Genomic DNA, 22,515 nt, shown 5'->3' with positions numbered 1-22,515 from the left:
AAAACAAATGTGCTACACACAGAACTAAAATACAAATAAAGAAGTAAAGAATAATAAGGATTCCGAAAAAGAAAAACCAGAAGGTAGGAAAATAAAATACAACTAGTACTTTTTTTTCGAAAAAAACACCTCTAAAATAAAGCGATTTCATCAGTATGAATATGCGATGACACTAAACAAGACCGGACCTTTCATTATAAATGGCACAAGCGCCTACTGTTCTTCTTCAATGTCGTCCACTTCAGAGCGATATGTTAGATGGCGAGCTAAGATATGTGCCTTTATATCAGAAAAATGTACTCGAACACAAAAATATATGTTACTGCGTACAGGACAAAAAATACCTAAACGACTTCTGCTCGAAAGCGCTCCCGACTTTTCAGAAGATATAGCAGACAAATTGAGATCAGCGAATGTAAGCTAAAAAAATAATTATGAGGAATCACTTAACAAAAAACATGAACATGGTGAAGAGAATCGACAGCTTTGAGAGAGGACGAAATTCCAGTTACTCGTCAGTTCTTTTTTCTGGGCAAAAAAAAAGTAGATCACGTCAGACCCGTAAGATTCCTTAATGTAGCCCAAAAGGTAATGATAATTACTGAGATTTTTACTTATTGTGACAGTTTCATCCGTGTTAGAACAAATATGATTTACAAATGGCTCAAAAGACTCTAGATTTAAAATAGCGGAATAAAGCGAAAAAAAAACCTGGGGAGAAGCTGCGTAGAAAAATACTAACAAAACTGTAAGCGAAAATTCCAGATGGCTTAGGCCTGTACTCTCTTGCTGTTACTTCATAAAAATCGAAAGGTTACACATTAATTCACAATGGTAACAGTACTTCATTCATTTCATTCACTCGAAACTTATTTTCAAATTTTTATATTGATTATGTATTTATTATATTATTAATTTTTTTATACTATAACATTGTACTATCACCTCAGCAATTTCCTTAATAGGAGTTGAAGCAGCACGACCGCCTACCGCACCTTCGCTTGATGAGGAATATGCTAAGGAGGTTTTCGACTGAAAAAAGAAGATTCTTCTCAGCTAAAATGTGCCCATTATAAATAACAAATAAAGTAATGCTTACACTCTGGGTAACTACGGATGTCTCCGACTTGGATGAGAAAGCAGGACGAACAGTGCGACGTTTAGGCCGCTCACCTGCAGGAAGCCAAATTGAAATAGTAAACGACAACGGTTCCTCCACCCAGTAGAAAAAGAAAAGGAAATGTTTCACCTGATAAACTTAAGTGTAATAAAATGAACCCTATGAAACACACTAATACTAAGTAAATGTTGAAAAATTGTGCTGAACGTTTTCAAATCTAGACAGTGGTTGTTTTCAAGAATTGGTTTATGCCCGCCAATACTCAACGTAAATCACCTGGTTCACGGAAATTTTCCTTTCCTAGCATTTTTTCACCCCCGCTTGAATTCGTGGTGTCAACTTCCATTGGAATACTGTTAGTATCAGTTCGATTGTCTGACTCCACCACGTCCATTGGACAACTCTTAGGTTCAGCAATATTCCTTGACTCTACTACACTGCCGGGTGCAGGATTACTGTCACCTAAGACAATAACAGAACAAAACGTTGAAAAGAAAAGCGAAAAGACACAGAGTTCAATTTACAAATCATACCACAACTACCAGTTATTGCAGCATCTGTGCTGACGATGTTCCCACGTTTTGTTTTGCTCTTCTAAAATATCGCTTTTCGATTATAAAAGATATGGAATGATATGAAAACCGAAACAATCTACTGTGAACGAAGAAAGTATATATCCATAAAATAATGATGCACAAAAGGGAACTCATCTCAGCAAAAGAAAGAAAAAAAAAACTAAAACTCATAGAAGATTTTTCACATATTCAAGGAGCGAAATGAAAAAGATCGACGCAACAGTTGCTTCGTCGATCCTTTTCACAGTTGTATCTCTTTGAACCATTGCAAGACGATAACCTTCTTCAATACAGACGACAAAGTAACTCACACTATGGCTTGCGTCTCCTTTGATATTATTAGCAGATTCGCTGCCATCATCGATTCCAGCGACCTCGTGGCTTCCTGCATTTAAGGTTGTTATTCAATTTACAGCACAATGCATTTTTACAAGGAAATACAAAACAAAGGATTTCATTCGCGGAAAATATTCTGTGTATTCCGCTGACATGTTAGAGCTAAACAAAAATTTTTCGATGAAGAGCGAAAAATCCCGAGTTTCTGCAAAACCTCAGAAGGTCTTTGTGAAGCAACAGTTTTGTCACAAATAATCATGAAATAAACTTCTATGGTTTGAAAATGACTCCATAAACTGCTGGGAAGAGTTGTGATAATGAAGAAGTAGAGAAAAAAAATTGAATGAGTGGAAATATGAAAGACCCACCAGATGAACTGGTCGCACTAGTCCTGAGGGTATTCTCAAATCTTCCTGCCTTCTCCTAAACATTCATTTTAAAGAAAGTATTTGCTCTATACCAATTACAATGTCGATAAGAGTAATGAGGAAACCAAGCAAAAATGTGGCCAAAGACATCGTTTAGAGGGTCGGGTCGTAATTTATAAGTACCACGCTGAAAAATCCAAAGAAATTCACGATTTAAAACATCATTAGCACTCAATACCAAAGGTTTGCGAAAACAAGTAAGAAAAATTAACTGGCGCGCATTCACAGAATGTTATCCTAGTAGAGCAAAAGCGTTTTGCTTATCTGTTGGTAACGTGCTTAAATGTAGCAATCATCGAAAATTTCCACATTTTGTGAGGACGTGTATGACATATTCTGCGTCCTATTATGTTTCTGTGTTTGTTACTGGATCTGGAAAAGGACCCTAGCTCTCTGTGATAACTACTACGTTCCTATCGCTGCATACTGATGGAGGATGCCAAAAACGAAAATTTCCTCAGACCTTTAAGTGAACTAGAGGAACATATGACAGACAGAAATTCGACCAAGTAAAGATCACGAAATCATGGATATATAGCTAAACAAAAAACGAAAAGCTGCAGATTACAACAGATAAAGTGAAACAACAAAAAACTACTTACAGTCGATTCACTGAGGAGTTGACCAGCGCAAGTGAGAACCTTAATCGGTACAGTAACACCGTCATCATATTGTTGTTTTCTATTCTTGACCAGGAGAGTGAAACTACACCACCATGGTGGGTGAAAATTAGCTACTCACAGCAGGGTCAGCAGTTCTATCGACTCTCCTCAAATGTCCATCGCTTGCGTCAGTTCTGTCACTTGCACAAACAGCATTTTGGCGTTCTGAATTTAACAGACATCCAAAGTTGGCAGCGAAGTAACATTTTTAAGTCTGCCGAGCTGAATGCCCAGTACCCCATTTGTTGTGACTAATATATTACTGAATGACAGCTTATCGAGAGAAGCCGATAATTAGATGCATCAGCAAAGTGCTTGGTATTTGTATAAAAGAGTCTGAAGTTTGCACAAAGCAAAGGAAATAGCCGACCTTATAACACCAAAAACTTGTGATTGGGATTTTATGTAACTTCGATATTATATCATCAGCGATCACATGAAAAGGAATCGCACTCACCCTCAGGACCACTGTCTGCCATAGATGAAGTAAGACTTGTCGACAAGGTTGTCCTTGGACTAGTTGTTATGGATGACTTTGGCATTGGCGATATAGTCGTACTGGAATTCGTATCAGGACCCGACGTAGACGAATTCACTAAGATTTTTAAGTTACTCGATATAAACCACTATGAGAAACGAGAGAAAGAGAAACTCACAAGCGGGATTGGTGGCTTGACTGCATCCTTCTGGTACACCGACATTGCCAAGTTTATTCATCCTCTTAAAGAAAATATCCCAACTTCGATAACAATAGCCCACTCATATAAACAAATAAATAAATGAATACATAAACAAATAAATATATGAGAATATAAAAGGGGCTATTGGAAGAGTCGACCTTTCCCAACCAGTGACAGGGTGCGAATGAATGAGGGAGTCTGCATCAAAACGAGCATGGTTGGCATGTTAGGACAAGACAGAACACGTTTGGTCCGCTAGAGTTGGTGAGAGGGATCAATGCTAGCACGTTAAAGTGAGCATACGTGGATAAACATGTTAAATGTGTTGAACTCAGGGGTCACCACTCACGACTACATGATGCGAGCTCTGGGATGCGTTATTGGAATTTTGAAAATTTATTGCGAAAATTTCATCAGACAGTTCACGGAGTGCCACATCGTTTGTGAGCACGATAGGACGATAGGAAGCCATCGAAGATGAGACACAACTCACATCACTGGACATTTCGTCGACTGGAATAGTGTGACCTGCTAAGCTGCTCTTATGAGTAGATTTACGTCCCTAAAACGAGAACCCCTAATTGCACAAGCAAATATGGCCAAAGCGGCAGCAAAGGCTAACACATACAACTTGTTTCGAAGGAGGGTTTGGAATCGCGAACCCTTGTGCAGAGGGCCCTTGTTCCAACACGCCGTTATCATCTTTCTGAGAAGAATTTGATTGCGTCGAATTCATATCATCTTCCCTTTCGTCTCGTCTAACTATTGCCAAAGACCTTCTCGACAGACGTCTTCCCGCTGCAGCTTCCTCGGCACGTCTCTTTGCTGCAGCGCGTTCAGCCTTTTCACGCAACTACAAGAAAAAAACAAAAAAGAAACGTGATTACCTGATGAAGATGTTTTATACATTAGAAAAAATTACCTCGTATCTTCGAATATCATACTCAACTTCAGCTTTCAGCTGTTCGTCACCATCCAAGAATTCGTCAATTTTTTCTTTGTGTTCGCGACAAATAACACTGAACAACGTAATTGTGCTTGTAAAAAGCCAGACATCCAGGCCCCCACTCATAAATGGAGAATTTGATGGCTTCGAATACTTGTCTTTTCATGAAAAATAGGACTCACCGGAACACAGCGTAGAGTTCCTTACGCAGTGCGGATCGTCGTTCATTAAGGTAAACACGTAGATCTAGTAAAGTGGGCATAACGTACTCAAGCATAGCCTTACGAAACGCAGTAGTGACAATCTCTTTTGCAACAGCCTGCAAATGAAACATTCGAACCTGCTTTACGGTTTTAATACAGTACCCTTACCACAACCGCAGCGGGTGGCTCATCTTCTTCGTCTGGTCCTTTACCAACATCCATGTTTAGTTTGATTTCTTTTAGAGACATGACCTGAATCAAATAGCACGACGATGATAACACACATAAATAACAATACTCACCGTCAGAGCATCCTTTACGAGTGCACGCACGTGCGAATTTTCATACTTAAATTTCCCGTTCATCAGCGGACAGAGAATCTGAGTACAAATTTGTGCCATCAAACCGAATTTCTTTGGGTCGTCAAATGTACTCAGCTAAAATTTGAAGGGAAAGATTTCATCTCCATAATCTATTAGCATATAAAAAAAATTTGAAAAAAAAAAACTCGCCATAAACTTGTAAATAGTCAGACGATTCTCCATGTTATTGTTGCCATAAAGGCAAACTTGTTGAGATTGATCAACCTCTTTTTGCACTACTAAAACAAAGCAAGTAACTATATTTGAAGAACATACCCGTTATAGGAGGAAAAAATACCTACTTTCTCGTTCACAACTCACTGGAACATTATTGAAATACATAAGACACTCAAGAAAATGACTTTCAAACAAGTCTGGGAACTGCAGCAGCAAAACGTCGCGCTAAAATAATTCTTACTGCAAAATGTGTTTTGAGCAAGAACAAGAAGCGAATGCTCACCAAGCAAAATTTCGTGTAGTCACTGATTAATTTGTTTTCATCCAAGATAGTTGAAACAAAACGATACATAATCTGAAATTAGTAAGGTGCCCAAAGTATGAACCGTCATGAAAACAAAAGTTCTAACTGTACCTGTCCTTCCCATCTAATGAACTGTTCCTTAATTAATGATGTGAGCGACTCAAGAGTCTGCTGGCGTACCAGGGTGGATTTGTCTTTAAGACAAGCGGCTACAATAGGGGAATAACGATCCACCATTAGAGTATACCTAAAGAAAACTTAGATTACTACATGATGTGTCGATAGAAATTGATTGAGAGGTCACCTGATACACAGATCACAAACGACAAGCGCGATATTGTTTCTAATCACATGATCGGAGTTTAGTTTCAACTGTTTCACAAAGACAGGTATTGTTGCCTTTGCAATTTTCTCGTCCTAAACTCAAAATTATCTTACTGACAATCATTACAGTACCGAGAGATAAGAAATATGTGCGAACCATGAGACAGAACTTTCCGATTGTCAAAACAGCATGCGCTCGAACTCGCGGAGTTAACAGAGCGCGGCGGTTAGTCATTGCTGCCTTGACAATATGTTGCGGGATCACAGGGCCTCCGTGAGATGACGATGTTCCTTGCGAGGACGTGGAAGTTGGTTGTGAAGAGCCACCGTCGCTAGTCTGAAGGTAGAACATCGTAAAACCTCTAACTACACGAAACGTATGACAACTTGATGTACCACAGAATTAGTGGGTGAAGGGGCGCGCGAGTTTGTTGGTGAGGGGTTCAATGACGGCATAGCAGAGTTGAGTACTGAAAAGATGTGAATAAAAAAATATATGCGGAAGCGAGATTTTAGAAAGAAAGACACTTCAAGTTAACGTTCAAAAAAACCTACCAGGGAGGTCCTCCTCGTTAAAAATGTCTGATGCAAGAACAGTCTTAAGGGCATCAAAGTGACGTAATCCAGCTGTCATCAGCCCTGATGAAAACTGCACTATTTCACCAATGGTTGTAATCATACGTATCAATGACGTCTCACGAGCATGCAATCTAAAACTGGTACTGTGCCAAGAGAAAGACCGAGGAAGTAACTGCTCTTCTTACTTATCAGCGTCGTCATATTCCTCCTCAATTTTCTGAAGAGATTCGCGGATCCTACCTCGACAATCCATCAGAATTCCTCTTCCAAATTTTTCTAGTTCCTTCTTCCCTTGAAAACACATGAATGAATGAAAAACAAATCTATATATGCAAATAAAGATCCTGACCTTTGCCTTCTTCCCCAATAGCATCCAACAATTTTGCCAGACAAAGGTAAGCAGACGATATATTTGGCGCATGGATTCTTAACAAAATGACATATGCACCACAGTAAACGTAAAGAATAGAAATCGTACCTAAAGTTTGAGATCTTGGATTTGAGGTCAGCAACGAGATCTGACTTTATGTCAGACTTGAGATCACCAGAGTTTTTAGTAAGTACCTTGGCCACATAACGAACCTAAGAATTTACAATTTTGAGAACATCATTACTATAAGAGGAATAAATTACTCACCCTGTTGTTCGGATCACCATCTTCAAGTGCATACCAAGCATGCACAGCTTTCTGCGGCTTCACCTAGATGAATTTGTGATGGAAGGCCTCATAGCAGAGGTGAAATGCAAATTATGATCCCACTTTGAATATTACACTCAGGTCAGCAAGAAGCATCCATATAACATCGCTATGCTCAGGAGACGAGTCGAGTTTATTGTTCAGCGCATCAACTATCACGGATTTCACGCGCCCTTCCCGATATTCGTGCATGAGCGCACGGATCAACAGCCGACTAGAAAAAAAAAACATGACAACACCAAAATAATCGAAATTAGTGACAAACCAATCCTTACCGGTTATTATTTTCCAGTTCAATTGCACGCAAGAGTTTCCAAGAGTTCTCTTCCATTTCTCCAAAAAGTGGATTCAGAATTGTCTTCTGAAAAAAAAACAAAGAAATGCTAAAAAAAAAAAACAAAACTAGTCCTACGAAAACAGAACATCTTTAAAAAATACTTAAAACAAACCACAACAACTTGTGCAACCAACTGTTGCACACTTTGTTCCCGATCGTTGATCATTGGAAGAACAGCAGTTAACCATCCTTTCTGGAGCTGCTTTCTGTAACACCAAATATTGGCGAAGACAGAAATGACACAGTAGTTTCTTTAAATCACACACCTGTGTGGCATGCAAGTACTGAAAAGGTGATCAAGCACTTCTGCAGCCTGTTTACGAACCATCAAAGAACTATCACAGCAACGCTCCTACAACTCCAAGCAAATTGAAATCAAACTGAACAATACCTGAAAAAAGATGGAGATTACCTTCAAGCAGTTAACAGCATTTTCAACTTGAGACGATTCTTCAATATCCGGAAAGAAGACTTGCAACGCCATGAGAGAGTTTTTACGTACGCCAGCCTGGAACAAAGTTACTCCTGCATTTCTAAATTGATTTGCAAAAATGAAGAGGCAGAATTTTTACCGTATCATCGACAGCTCCTGTGAGAATAATATGCAGCATAACGTTTTCAATGACAATCTCTGAATCATCAAGGAACATTTCCTCATTGATCTCTTCATCATCGTTTTCTGTGCCTTCCTCATTTTGACTAAATCCACCCACAAAAATTCTTGGCGACTCCTCGAACTGAAAGAACAATTGTAAGGATTTTCTTCTGCTTTGATTTCGCTTAGTCAGTTTAATATCGTGGCGGATGCTACATAAAATAGCAGACGTCCTACTAGAGAAAATCGTACTAGTTTATATGCAAGCAAATAGTCCATGAGTCTCATTTTGAAAAGAAAAACCAAAGAAAAATCAGAATTAGAGTTTCTCGAAGTGATAAAGTTGGGATAGAACCATTTACGTATAGTTACCATTAAGTTGGGATAACATTTACGTATCTACCTAATATCTGAATATGTCCCGCAAGCTCCATTCTTGGAAAAAAAATGCTGGTCACTACGGAGAACTCGAGATACATCTGGCACATATAATTGATTAAAGGCATCACCGCACGAATCTGAGGTGGGGCGGGTTTCAAGTGGGTTATCCCCATACTGGTCCTGGATTGTGGGGAAGGTGATTCGGTTCATCTTTCTCTGTATCAGTGTAAACGGATGACCCCGGAACTGTTTCTTACGACAGTCGAAAACCCACTCGGACAAGGCGGGGCGGGGTGCAATTGTTGCGCATTGCAACAGAAGCCATCGTAAGAAACAGTTTCGGGGTCGTTCGTTTATACCGATACAGGGAGAGATGAACGGAATCACCCTCTTCCCCACAATCTGCGACCCCGCATAGGCATAACCCACTTCACGCTGATAGTTAGAGGGATGCCAACACGAACATGATGAAGAAGAAATTCCTCTTTTCATTTTCATAAAGAAGAAAGAAAGTGAGTACCATTTTCGTTGCATGGTAGAACAATTGGCCACTGTGTTCGGTAATGCCGAGCAACGAAGCCAAATGAAACATGGCTCGGATGCGAACGGTAGATGCTTTATCGATGCAGCAACGAATTATGCAAGTGTAGAGTGCAGGCAAAACCGGTACACGAACGGGTTTTTCCTTCCTGTTAAAATAGTTATTACTGCGTAGTTATGGGAAATTAGAGTAATATTAGTGCACTTACTGTGCTAAAGTCCTCTTAGGTATCTTAGTTTTCTCCTTCTTCTGGTTATTCTCCTTATCTGAGTCGCCATCATTTTCACTACTTGAGTTGATGGCCGAAGTTCCATCTTCCTCGTCGCTGTAACCTTGCAGTTCCTCTTGTTTCGGTTCGAGTACAACCGTAGATGTGGTGGCGTCGCCAGCCTACACCACGTATTTAAGAGATGTTGGAGAAAAATATGGAATCCCGAGCGTATTTACCTGAGCGATTGTTTTGTTAACATTGTCAATTTCATCATAAAGGCCCGGATCTGGATCAGACAAATCTAGAATGTACTAATCAAGAAGCAATAATGACTACTGTACAAATAGAGTTCTTACAAAACTGTTACTAATGTTCATAACCTGACATGAACAATACATATTTACTATCTGCTTCTCCAATTTTTTTTTGCTACGGCAACTTAAAAAGTGAGTAGACGAACCGAAATTTGTGAGAACTAGTGGTGCAATCTCGCACGTGAAGTTCCGTACTGCTACCTTCTGAGTTCTGGAGAAGCGATCGATCCGTTGTACAAACTCCTATAACATGCAGCATCTCCAAAAAGACACTATAGGAACCTAGACAGTAATTAATTCCTTACAAAGTGGAATACACGTGGCAAGGTTTGCAATACAAGAATCACGGATTGTGCTAGACGTGTGCGGTAGTCCAATCGATCGGTGCAGCGCTGATATAAGTTTTCCAACACCTAAAGAATTTAATCGGGCACTTGTTTCACAGATTTGTATCACAAAAATGAACATAATTGAAAACAGGTCAAAATATAAAGCTCCGTGACTAGAACAATAAAGAATAAAGTAATGCATGTGGAATAAAGATTCACCAAGTAACCTATTTTGTACGATAAATCAGTGAAGGAGCAGCTCTTCTCTCTTTTTCAACTCTGTCAAAGTATTCCTCTTTACTCGCATCATATTCAAAACAAAAACAGTATATTTTCAACGCTAGCTCACCTCAAGAATAGGAGAGTAAGCAACTGAAGAACATTTACTAAAGCTACGGGATAATGGATTTAAAAAATGACCCAGATTTTCATTTCTTTCGAAAGTGATATTGGAACGAAATAAGAAATGAAATGAATTACTGTTTGACATCGCTACTGAAATTATCGCAGCAAGAGGACTATGAGAGCCGAGAAATGTTCCCTACGACGCGCCAGACTTACACTGGATCAGCAAGATATAACATTGTGGTCTGGTTAGTCGTTGCTCTTCAGTTTGAATTGCCAATTAATTTTGTCAACACGTTTTGTAAGCATTTTATCTAGAATATCACGAAGTCTGTAGTCAAAATGACTTTAATTATTACAATAAAAGAAAATCAAAACTCTGCATTCAACTGGTAGGTGCAATTTGTTATGATTTTGAAGTTATCATACGTTGTTGCACATTGTTTCACAATTCGTTACCATAAGTCAAAAGGAACATCTCTACAATAAAGTTTACCAAAAAGAGCGTTAGAAATAAAATGCATGTATAGATCACTTTATTGGTACGAGATTTCAGTTTGTGATACCAGCATGGATATTTTAAGAAGGTTGAGGGACTGCAAAAATAGTAGTGAATAATGGAATAATATCATAGTCGAAGGTCCAACCATCCTATCTCGAAAACAGCACGCGAGATATCACTTGAAAGAATGGTTTAAGAGATCCATCTGCTCGTAACTTTTAGGATCTAAAGGATACCGTATATCTCAAGCAATCAAAAGCCTTCAATCAATGCTGTTCAGGTGATCAAGAGACTAACTTTATTACGTCTAGGAAATCTGGAATTTCTGGTTAATAATTAAATTCTAAAGCGGACAAACTTGCCTTAATATCTTTGGAGCAGTGAAATGATTCAAAAGAAAAAAAAATAAAGCACTCCAAAAATGCACTACTATGACATGTAGAACTCGTTAGCATCAATGAGCAAAAATATGGCAACGGACAGGAATGAAATAAGCCTCAGTTCACAAAGTAAGTTGAAATTTGTGCCAAAATGACACTAAGTATATTGAAACAAATAGAAACGACAATTGATCAGTCTTATTATACTGGCTTCTTCCTGAAATCTTAAGTTATGCTATCAACTACACTCATTTTAACCACCATGTTAACGATATTGACTTAATCAAGTCAAATGAATTTCTAGCAGGTGAAAAAACAATGTCAGACCTTGAAAATAGCAAGCAGTTCGTCCATTTTCCCAATCTGAGCTCTAATCTTGATAAACTTGACCATGAGATCTCTCCATACGGTGAATACAGCAGGAATAGTAGTGGATGATGGAATAACATCACACTCGAAGGTCCAAAATGCTAATCTCGGATAGATTATGCGAGATATTACCTGAGAGAATAGTTTACGAGATAAGTCTGATCAGTCTTGTTCGGAACTTCAAGGATCTAAAAAAGGTATGGGATACCGCATATCCACCAGCACTGTGACGCTCGTCAATGAGTCGATGCATGAGAGCAAATGAGCGGTCACAGAATTTACGAAGCTTTTTGAATTGTCCCGGATTTTCCACAATGTCAACCTTTGCATCAGCGTATATGTCGATGCGAGCCAAGTCGCGCACTAACAGTGCCGTTTCATGAGACATTCCAGAGTAACCAGAAAGAGACACTGTAAATATGTATGTCAAGGATATCCCGAGTTCTGACATTACTGGGAGACTCACCTTTGTCCAGTAGTGAGAACATCGCCTCACAAGATTCTTCGAGCAAGCGTCTCACTTCTTCCTTGTCAAAAGACGCGGCGCTGAATGTCTCCTCTGGAACAGAGGGTTAACTGGATATGAGCAGGAGAACCGCTATGAAAAAGCCGGATTTCAAACAATCACCTCCCTCCTCAGTAATTTCTGTTCTGGTTTCATTCTGTTGTTTCTTCTTTGACTTTCCTTTTCCTTTGGATTTACTCTTAGCAGCCGCAGCTCGTGCATCATATGTGAGACAACGGTACAGAGAGCGGAACATACCAAGACATTTCTGAATAAAGGAACTGTCATACAACAAAGAGAGGTGCCTCAATCAATAAACAGAAGAACACCTGGTAAAGGTGGGGATTGAAAATGTTATAGGCTTTCGCATCCTTGATGCTGGCAAGAATTAAGTAAGCGCAAGCTGCTAAGGCACCTCTCTCGAACTGCTCGAACGAGCTAGAAGAGTGCTAGAAGATTTATTTAGTGATGGCAGAAGGAATGGGTACTACCTGTTCTTCTCAAGCCCCCATTCTATCGAGTACCATAGCAGCACGGAAAGCTGTTTCCCAGAAATGTTAATCTTGGCCATCTCGGTCCAAATTTCAGCATCATCACTTTCTTCCTCGAACTTCGCAAGGATAGTGAGCACTGAAGAGTAGATCAATGAGGAAAACGAAAGTGAAAATGACGCTTCAAGGTATGTGTAGCGTAGCAGAGCCTCGGTATATTCAAACATTTCATACATTGTCTCAGTCGCATCGTTGCTCGATCATTTTCGTAGAACGAAGGAGTGAAAATCGCAGATATCGAAGAGAAATCGTTGTAATTGCCTTCGGTGCTAGAAAATAGTATACAATTCTTTCATTCCAAAAGGGAAATCAGGATTAAATCTAACGAACCTGGACGATACCCATTCATCCGTAATATCTTCTATACATGAAAATTCAGATGAAAGAAACTCGACCACACTGCTAATAGACGTCATTTCTGCTGATGGACGAAGAAAACGCGATTTGATGGCCCTAACAAAATCAAAGTGAGTTCATCACTACAGCATAAGACTAGATCGTTTCAGAGAGGCGTTTTGAACAAACTTGTTAGAACAAAAATGTTCCTTTATTTATGCGCCAATTTGTCAAACTACCTTCAAAAACAGTTCAATATGTACGCATGAAATGAGATAACCATCAATAGAAACATAAATAAAGAAGTGGTCAATACAACTTCGGACTTTCATTTCCCACTCGGACGCGAAACAAACCATCCTAGAAGTTCACATATTTGTCAGCGATAGATTACAAACATAGAAGATTAGAAGGAAAAGTCTGAAGAGCTTGAATGCACATAAAATATGTAAAAGCATACAAAATACTCAAGAAACAGCTGAGTTCGGCCGAGCCTTTGAAATGTAATGTTTGGCGCCGCCACATTGTTGGACGGTTTGCGATTGGGGCGCACTATTTTCTCATGGGCATCGACATGAGGACAGACAAAGGAGCCTTGCATCTTCATGTAAAACCAACCTTGTTTAGGAGATGATGGAGTTGTGTACGCTTTGTGTTTTAGCATAAATGATTTACTTGCTACTACAACTTTGGGGACATCAGAGACAGATGGCTTTTTGCAGAGAAGTCATGGCTGGTTCCATACAAATCTATCGTAGTCACTTAGTCGAGGCTCTCTTCTGATTAAGCTATTCTGTAACCGAACGATATACCTTTTGTGGTTGTTCAGCAATTATTTTTTTTTAAAAGGGAGTAAGAACAACCTAGTTGTCACTATCTATAAACCAACGATTGATTTTGAGCTCAGAGAATCCACTCCAATATTCGCTAAACTCTGAAGAATCAGACAGGCAGAATAATGAGACTCTCAGCATAGTAATTCATGCAATAAACAAACAATGCGGTTGATGGTCATTTCTGTATCGATAACTCAACTAAAGTAGCTTCGAATTGTCTTCTACTTAACAATTTATTTAAAGGAGCACTTTTGCAGTGCACTTCAACGAAACTAGACTCGTTTAAGTAGAGTTGTAAATCGTTGTTCTGCCCCTAAAGAAGATTTAGGCGTTTTAATTAGCTCCAGTCTTACTCTTCCTGATTATATTAAATTTATTACTAGATAGGCACATGTAACTCTGCAGACAGTCCTATGCTCTTATTTTTTTGGTGCTCTGAACTGGCGCATTGTGAGTGTATGTGATGAATGAATAATCAAATAGTGGAATTTCTGCCTTTAGCGGCAAAGCAGATTTATTGTCACATTCATTATTCACTGTAGATCGCTACCATTTCTTCCCTACGAGTAGTACTATTACCTTCTTGAGACCCGTGAATACGTAAGTTTTATCCATGGAACCCACCGAATCCTCCAGATTTGTGGTACACTGATGTTTTCGATGTAATGTATGTGGTTGAAATAAAACGGTGATATCGATGACTAAGTCATGGACACTCACAGAATCAGAGTAGATTTATGGAGAATGGTAACAGTTGCTGATGACAACGTTAGGGCAATACTTTCCTCACCAACAAAAATTTCTTATAAAGAATAGTTTCACTTCTGACATCAGAAGATTTGTATTTATGGTGAATCAATGATGGTTGAATCAGGAAGAAAATCATACAGTCGTGTTCGATCTACACATCGGTCTGCTTCATATTATTTACCACTTGTAAACCTCTATCATTTTCACTCTGAAAGTGGCAGTTATGTTCCTGTATTAATTCTCATTTTGATCACTCTTCATATCAGGACAAAAATACTAATACTAAATATTTCTCACATGCTGCACCATTTTCTCACACTCTCCAGTGTTTCTTAAAATCACCTTCTTCGGTCCTATTAGAACCATATGAAGTACACACATACGTTTAAGTTTCTTCCCTCCTATATATAAGATTCAGGCTCGTGGGGAGAACTGGTGTCCTTAAGGTATTTTAGGTTTAAATATTGTAATTTATTCAAAATAGGTTTGACTGCACTGTTTAACAGGAAATCTCCGGGAAATTTAAAATGAACATGAATCTGTGAATGTCTCCACAAACTTGATTCACTTAATTTCTAAGAGATAGAGTGCCTTTTAACCAGTTGTCGACTGAAACATCTCTAGGGTAGTTACAAATTTTGCTCACAGTTACTAAATCCTGTCGGAGAAAAACAGTGATCAATTTTTTTCTCATTAAAGGCATCACTCCACGAATCTGAGGTGATTTCAAGTGGAGTATTCGTATACGGGATGGGAGACTATGGAGAGAGGGGTGATTCCGTCCATTTCTTCCTGATTGCCGTAGAAAACAGTCCGGAAGATGCGGCGCCGCACAAGGAAGGCGCGCTATAATCGAACTCCTTGTAGAAGATAGTGCGCCGGAACGCTTGAAGCCGTTTTCTACGGCAATTAGGAAGAAATGGACGGAATCACCCTCCTCCCATAATATACAACCTCGTATACGAATACTCCACCTAAAATATGCACCACCTCAGATTCGTGGGGTGATGCCTTTAAAGGGATAAATTGTCCAGCGTTAATCAATCCGCTTAGGATGCGCCACCATGTACATGTCAATTCGGAATCGTTTGAGGTTTACAAACGTGTACATTGCCCACATTGGCAATATCTTCTCATCTGGGCACTTTCTTTTGCAACATAAAAATTTACTGCAAGATCAACTTTTATTATAATATGATTTTAACACAACTTGATATCATTTTCATACTTGGTAGCATTTACTTAGGCTATATATGTACAAGAATGAAAAACACATTTGAAATAGAATGGTGCTGATATGAACAGATTAACGGCAACGATGTGATTAGGCAGAATTACACATTACTCACTCATTACTTGCTATCAATAACAGGAGCCGTTTCCATCAATGAGTCATTTGTTTGTTCCTTGGCTTTTATAGCGGCTTCTTGTTGACATCGTGAGTATGCGAGATTCATAGTTTCAGCTAAGAATCTCGTTAAAACTCGGGAAGCTTCTAGGAATAATGATTTCTCGTCTGAATTTTCAAACTTGAGCTTCTCCAGCAACTGAAACACAGGACAGTTACAAGATACTCAAAAACGTTGATCTCCCAGAGAATACTTTCGGAAAGACATGGGAGTAGTCGGAGTGGTACAATAAGCTGAAATCATTTACTTCCTCAAAGTGTTGTCTCCATATATCCAGAAAATGTGGTTTGAGACCATATTGAGCGTATCGGAAATGTATGATACCAAGCTGGTATACGGCTTCAGATACAGCCGAACTATCGAGATGATGTTCATGGATTAAACGCTCAAAGAATTGGCATTGTGCTTGGCTGAAAAAGACAATTAATATGATTTGAATATGCGACCAAATTCAAATCAACTCTAAGATTTAGAATTTTAGATATCCGATACTTTGATTCATGAACTGTTGACGATTCTTTAATAACTTTTATCAAATCACTTAGGTATATGTTCGATGCTCTGAAGGCTGCGTCCTTTAAGGTTTCCCTCGCATAACCTCCAATTTACCCAGGAAAAAAGCTTATTTAGCAGGTTGCTATTAAATTGTTCTCACAAACAGGAAATCATTACGTCAATTCCGGAGTGTACTTTCATGTAAAATTACTAGTCATAACCAGTTGTTTTATCAGTTTTAAAGAGAAATGCTGCAAGTCCAAACTTCCAAGGGAAGAACGGAAATTCCTTAGACTGGATGATATTTTCTATTGTTATCCGGAAATATTTCGGAGAGTAGTAGAAACTGAAGTAATGATAACATTGTACATCATAGTTGGATGTGATTTAATAGATATGTGGTGACGGAGTGCTCTTAGAGAGCTCAGCCTACAACTGGGATGCAATTTAACAATTACACGATAATGGAGTGTTATTACAGAGTTTAATTTATAATGTGAATGGCTACGTTAACCCTCCCACTCACCTGAGTCTATTGAGTTTCGGCCATTTGGTCAAGTCCCGGAAACAATACATCTGGCAAGCAATAATTTCATTCAGCTTTGGACTTGATTGAATGCACATTAACATGGTTTTGTGGAAGACATCCGGTCGTTGTTCTGAAGTAGATCACATGTTTTCAAATCAGAAAAGACTTAAATGGGCATCAGTTCTACTGCACTTCGAAAGCAATCGTTTCTACGTATTTGCCACAAAGCTTTTTGAAGAAATAGCCGTTTATCCGTAGACTTGAATCGTCCTAATTTTACCTAATAACGTTCCTCGGAAGTGTTTCTGTAAAATATCCTTGTGCTCGTCGCTCATAACGAAGTAAGGTGAAGTAAATTTGGAGAGGCTGTAGTTGGATGCCTTGTGCTCAGCCGAGTTGGCTCCAGGCGGTCGAAGGATAACGGTTCTGGAAACTTGATGGATAACAACGTTTACATAGAGAACATCCTTGACTTATTCATAAGGATTGCAACAGTAGCTTATCGTTGGAATCCCTCTTCAGAAAACTTCTTCACGGAGGCAGAAGTTTGAGATTTAGAAAACCTAGTCCTCCAGAATGTTAGCCTCCGCTATCGAAGAGTCACGCAAATTTTAGTTAGCTCAGCCATTATCATGTTCCCCTCTTGTCCTCACTTGCCACACCCAAATCCCGATGGCTGCCGCGGAAAAATGCACAGAAATTTCCTTTCAATACAGACTATAAGGAAGACTTGAGGAAACATGGTTAATCTTTGACCAGAAAAAAAAAACAGGGTCGCCTCAACAAATCCTAAATGTTGGCGCACAAAGAGATATGCACTTGAGTATAGTGAAACAATGACCAGGAGTGGTAGTAATCCGGCCGGAATAGGTCGTTTAGAGCCAAACTGTATGATCTGCCACGTTCTTCTTGGTATTTTAAAAGACGATATAAGATGAAGAAGATGAAGTATATAGGTGCTAGGTGTTGGTAGACATACCTGGTATAAAGCGCTAGCTTCAGGAGAGATCGAGACCTTGACGACACGCACATGAGCGACGTAGTGTGCACTGCGCAAGTAGAGGAGCAAGGTGATGGTCACGTTAAAATACTCCCAACATACTTCACGTTTGGCACAAAACGGACTGGGTGAATTAGCGATTGACCGTTTCGACTTATCGACGGTCATCATATTCCCAACTACATTTTACCCGAGTAATGCTTCACGTTTGTGGCCGTATTTGGCCCCAGAATGGAGCGACTTTAACCCCATCATCACATCACCCCACGAATCTGAGGTGGTACGAATTTCAGGTGGAGTATTCGTATACGGGATAGCAGATTATGGAGAGAGGGTGTGATTTCGTACATTTCTTCCTAATTTCCGTAAAAAACTACCCGGAAGATGCGGCGCGTGCACAAGGCTGGCGCGCTCTAATCGAACTCGTTGTAGAAAATAGCGCGCCGGAACGCTCGAAGCCGTATCCTCCGGGCAGTTTTTTTTTACGGAGATTAGGAAGAAATGGACGGGATCACCCCTCTCTCCATAATCTACGATCCGTACACGAATATTCCACCTGAAATCCGTACTTCAGATTCGTGGGGTGATGCCTTTAAATCGCTTTCTTTCCATATACCACTAAAGTTATATAAATAATAGTGGCGATTACTTGTTTTTTCTAAACATATTTTGTTAATAACAACATAGGAAAAATGGTGGAACAATAAACACAACGCAAAAAGCGAGCAACAAAGTGTTTTAGCGGTGGAACCGATCCATCGCACAGTTCCGAGTCAACTCATTGCACTTCCAACTGCGTTGCTGCCGCTGTTGAAATAAATGTGATAAATTGCACTACATTGTTAGACGTCAGGATAAAGTTCACTCCATGAACGCGACGTGTCCTTGTACTTACTTCTATTCTTTATTTCTAATATTTAAGCCTAATTCGGACAATAAAAACCTATACATAATTACTCGGAACATCAGCGATGGAATGGTTGTGGACACATCTCTCGATCCAATGCTGCCCAAAAAAAAGTCCCAGTCAGAACGAAATGGAAGTAAAATGTCTTCAGATGCTTTTTGGCAAACGACACGGCAAGTTCTCTGCGTCTCACAATAATGTGCGTTTTCCAGTTCGCTCTATCCAATTATTGACCGGACCACAATAATATCAACAAAAATTATATCAATTATCGAAGCCAGGAAAAGAATTTTCAAAAATAGTTCAACATTACATAGGAATTAAGGGATAATGTTTCCTTCGAATTCGATTACCGTTGCTGTTGGAGTCTGGGATGCAGTCTTTGAGACGTTAACATTTCCTCTTAATTGTCAATTCGTTCACATTGCAACTTGGTACAAACATTGAGAGAAATAGATTACTACCACTTCAGGAAATTTTAGAAGATTCTCAAGTTTTCAATTCTCTTTCGAAAACGAAGGGCACCAGTAATGTCTGAACGATAATCTTCATACTATTTCTTCGAGGATATCCTGCGAATTACTCAACTATTACTTCTGGATTTGTCTGAGAGGTAAAATCTGGTTCAAGACGAGAGTAGAAAACGAGTCGACTAGGTGTACAGCGTTGCTTTGCTTTCCTCATATATTGTATGAAATATTTGGAGAAACTCTTTGAGTCAAGCAATAATAGAGCCCTATTTTTACGGCTCACCTCTGGTAAGTACTGAAGGACATCGGAGATGAAAATTTAAAAAAAAAGCTAAAATCTTGGTTTATTTGACGCTATCTAAGCTATGTAAATTGTATTTTCCAACTGAACTCGCTTGTATTTTTGCCCTACGAATCGGAATGAAAGAAATTCTCAAACGAGCCAGGAGGTATGTATGTTTAGATCAGTTATGTAGTGTTTCAGTGTCACTATGGTTAGAAGTGTTTCCTTCAACTTTCATAAAAATTACTTCCCGAATCTATCGTCTAGGTCTGAATTACCACTACAAAACAGATATTCAAGCATTCAGCAGGTAACCAAATTCGCATAACTGTTTTTTTCCAGGAATAATGACTTAGTTGACATCGTAAAGAAGTGGTTTCATTTACATGGCTTGATACATAAGAAAATGACGCATGTGACGGCGTAATTACTTACAACAATATACCAAATGAACACAATAAACAAGCTTACTTGCGCATATCGTTTTCAAATGTGGAGATCTTGCAAGGTTGACAATAGCTGTGAAGAACTCCCATTTGAGGTATCTATAGCGTTCCAGCTGATATGCCCTCACACTACACAATTCGAACCGCAATGAAAATCTTTGTCCTAAACTTGAATAACTGAAAAAATCATAGAATTCCCAGTTGATCACTAAAAAATAAGCAAATGCCGGGGATGTACACTTTTTAGAGCGTTCTAATTTAAAAAGTTGTGATATGAGGATAATTTCTATGCGAGAACCATCAGGCTGCATAATCGTACTACATGCTTGACATAGATAGTTACATAAACTTAAAATATCTCTCTTTCTTAGATTAACTCGTGGAAATTACTAGGAAAATTCTGTTGCAATAGGCTCAGAGACATGAGAATAATAAACCCTATAAACTCTCGCTACCAAATGTCTTGAGGATAGTCATAAAAACAGAAAAATGTTATTATAAAGCGTTAAGAAATTCACCTGTACAAATGTTCAAAAAACTGACTGGAAATTCAAATTAGGCAAATTTAATTTGACAAATCCCTATAAAAACGTGAAGAAATTGCAGGAAATATGAGGAAAAAGGAGAATTCTACCAAAATTTTGAATGTTTTCGTTGTATGCAAATTGCATGCGACTCTAGTTATTAAAAGTTAATTAAACTATCAAAAGAACTAAAGCTATTAAAAGCGACAAGAAAATTCTTAAGGAACGTAAGATTAGAAAGATTAGTGCTTAAACTTCTTTCATACTTTGATTCACATCAAAACAGCATACTGTAGAACCACAAGTGAATAATGTTCACAAGGCCGCGCCCCCTTACCGCAGCAATTTAATTTGCAGGGAATATGGGATTAGGCGTGTACCGGAAGAAAATCGGAGCAAGGCTTGCACATTATCGTACGCATTCACAGATAGTCGGTGTAAACAAAAATTTCCAAGCTTTACAGGAATCTGCCTCGGAGAACCACGCCGAGATACACACTAGTGCTTGCCTTCAATGCCAAGGTTCTATAGGTCAATCGTTGCACAAAATTCAATTCAATCCACCGTCTCCATTACAGTACGAAGATGTCCCATCCAATCCCGTTTACCTATCGCACACCAAACAATAGTTTCCGAATCCGATTCCTAATTCCAGTAAAAGGTTGCTGATTTCACAGCGTTTACGGAATAAAAGCGATTGAACGGAGCCGCGGTCAGACTGGAACGCATTCTTAGCATATGTTGCCTTGTGAGGAAAATGATGTTCTAGAAAGACCTGATTTCCCTTAAGATTGTACAATAGTTCGTTTACATGTTACATAAGGAATGATTTCAGTAAATGTGGTGACTGTAAGGGATGAAATACAAACAGTTTGGCTTCTTCTCTTCTTTTTTTGATGTTGTTTTTTAAGGTCTGTTTCTTTCTAATACCCATTGTTCTAATGTCGCCATTCATAAATACATCATTCTATCTCTAAAATATTGAAAGAAACCTAGGAAAGAGGAAAGAGTTCGCTCGTGCAGATACAGAAATGTTTACGCTTTCATCTATAATTACGAAAACAAGAAAGGACAAGATTGCGACAAGTTTGTTTTTCCTTTCCATATGTCGTCTGGTTATGGACTAATGTCCACATTTAGAACCAATTCAAGGCAAACAGGTGAAAATTCTGGTAGCCTCTCTCTCAAAAAAAAAACACAAGAAACTTGCACCTTGCAATTAGTTGCACTTTAAAGCTTTACTTACTTGAAGACGACAATTCAGACGACAATCAGACAAGGTTAATTGAGTCAGAAATTCGAATTTGCTTTTCATACATTTACTGTGATTGTAATGTATTGAGTTTCCCTCTCGTAACTCTCTCGATGTTTGACGTGGATAGTGTTCCAATACTGACTCCAAGTCATCGTCATCTAAATCTGAAGGGGGCTCCTTCTTGGTTCGCCTTTCAGCGTGAAACCTCCAGAACGAAATTTTACAAACCTATTTCTAGCCGCCCGATCGGTTATCACTCCTTCATCATACACACTGTATTTTTTTGAGAAGTGGCTGCAGCTCTATTTCCTTTTGTTTAGATTCCCAAAGCAGCACATGGCGTAAGTGTATTTTTCGGGCTCTTTCATTTTCAAGGTGGATAAAAAAATTAAACGCAAAGTCTTCAACACCAGACTGCTGTCTAAAGACTAACCGAAGTTCTGCCTGCGTAGCGATAGCAAAAATCCCTTGTTTGGGTAAGCCATTGTATGCGTAAACAATAACAATAGGTATGAAGTGCAT

The 22,515-nt window shown here is 38.9% G+C and overlaps 1 protein-coding gene across 3 annotated transcripts; it reads right to left on the bottom strand.

Moving 5' to 3' along the window:
- Positions 1–213: 213 nt before the first annotated feature.
- Positions 214–22,515, bottom strand: RB195_026051 (uncharacterized protein; the record flags this gene model as incomplete). 3 transcript variants are annotated; one of them, XM_064214430.1, is made up of 54 exons in its annotated part: positions 214–266; positions 345–420; positions 946–1,032; positions 1,100–1,173; positions 1,397–1,582; positions 1,654–1,714; positions 2,007–2,080; positions 2,400–2,454; positions 3,062–3,100; positions 3,201–3,286; positions 3,579–3,716; positions 3,778–3,841; positions 4,295–4,363; positions 4,430–4,654; positions 4,724–4,820; positions 4,930–5,066; positions 5,119–5,202; positions 5,253–5,387; positions 5,463–5,551; positions 5,615–5,714; positions 5,773–5,844; positions 5,905–6,040; positions 6,098–6,210; positions 6,275–6,454; positions 6,514–6,587; positions 6,673–6,827; positions 6,882–6,987; positions 7,046–7,122; positions 7,175–7,278; positions 7,334–7,396; positions 7,457–7,607; positions 7,669–7,754; positions 7,843–7,936; positions 7,997–8,082; positions 8,143–8,238; positions 8,303–8,467; positions 9,227–9,395; positions 9,456–9,637; positions 9,695–9,759; positions 9,919–10,015; positions 10,078–10,185; positions 11,656–11,829; positions 11,906–12,108; positions 12,164–12,256; positions 12,326–12,470; positions 12,532–12,640; positions 12,694–12,832; positions 12,928–13,022; positions 13,084–13,206; positions 16,032–16,222; positions 16,332–16,494; positions 17,106–17,238; positions 17,389–17,575; positions 18,088–18,279. In XM_064214430.1, the coding sequence occupies 54 exons, from the start codon at positions 18,277–18,279 to the stop codon at positions 214–216; spliced, it is 6,255 nt and encodes a 2,084-aa protein (XP_064070310.1). The 3 variants fall into 3 exon arrangements, with proteins under 3 accessions (XP_064070310.1, XP_064070311.1, XP_064070309.1); XM_064214429.1 differs by lacking the exons at positions 16,032–16,222; positions 16,332–16,494; positions 17,106–17,238; positions 17,389–17,575; positions 18,088–18,279 and having other exon boundaries at positions 13,084–13,169; XM_064214428.1 differs by lacking the exons at positions 214–266; positions 345–420; positions 946–1,032; ... (45 more) ...; positions 13,084–13,206; positions 18,088–18,279 and adding an exon at positions 22,427–22,515 and having other exon boundaries at positions 16,028–16,222; positions 17,389–17,534.

The sequence above is a fragment of the Necator americanus genome, chromosome X, assembly GCF_031761385.1.
Source record: "Necator americanus strain Aroian chromosome X, whole genome shotgun sequence".
In the NCBI taxonomy this organism is placed as follows: Eukaryota; Metazoa; Nematoda; class Chromadorea; order Rhabditida; family Ancylostomatidae; genus Necator; species Necator americanus.
The sequence above is the reverse complement of the archived record's forward strand: the minus strand, read 5'-3'. Positions and strand labels throughout refer to the sequence as shown.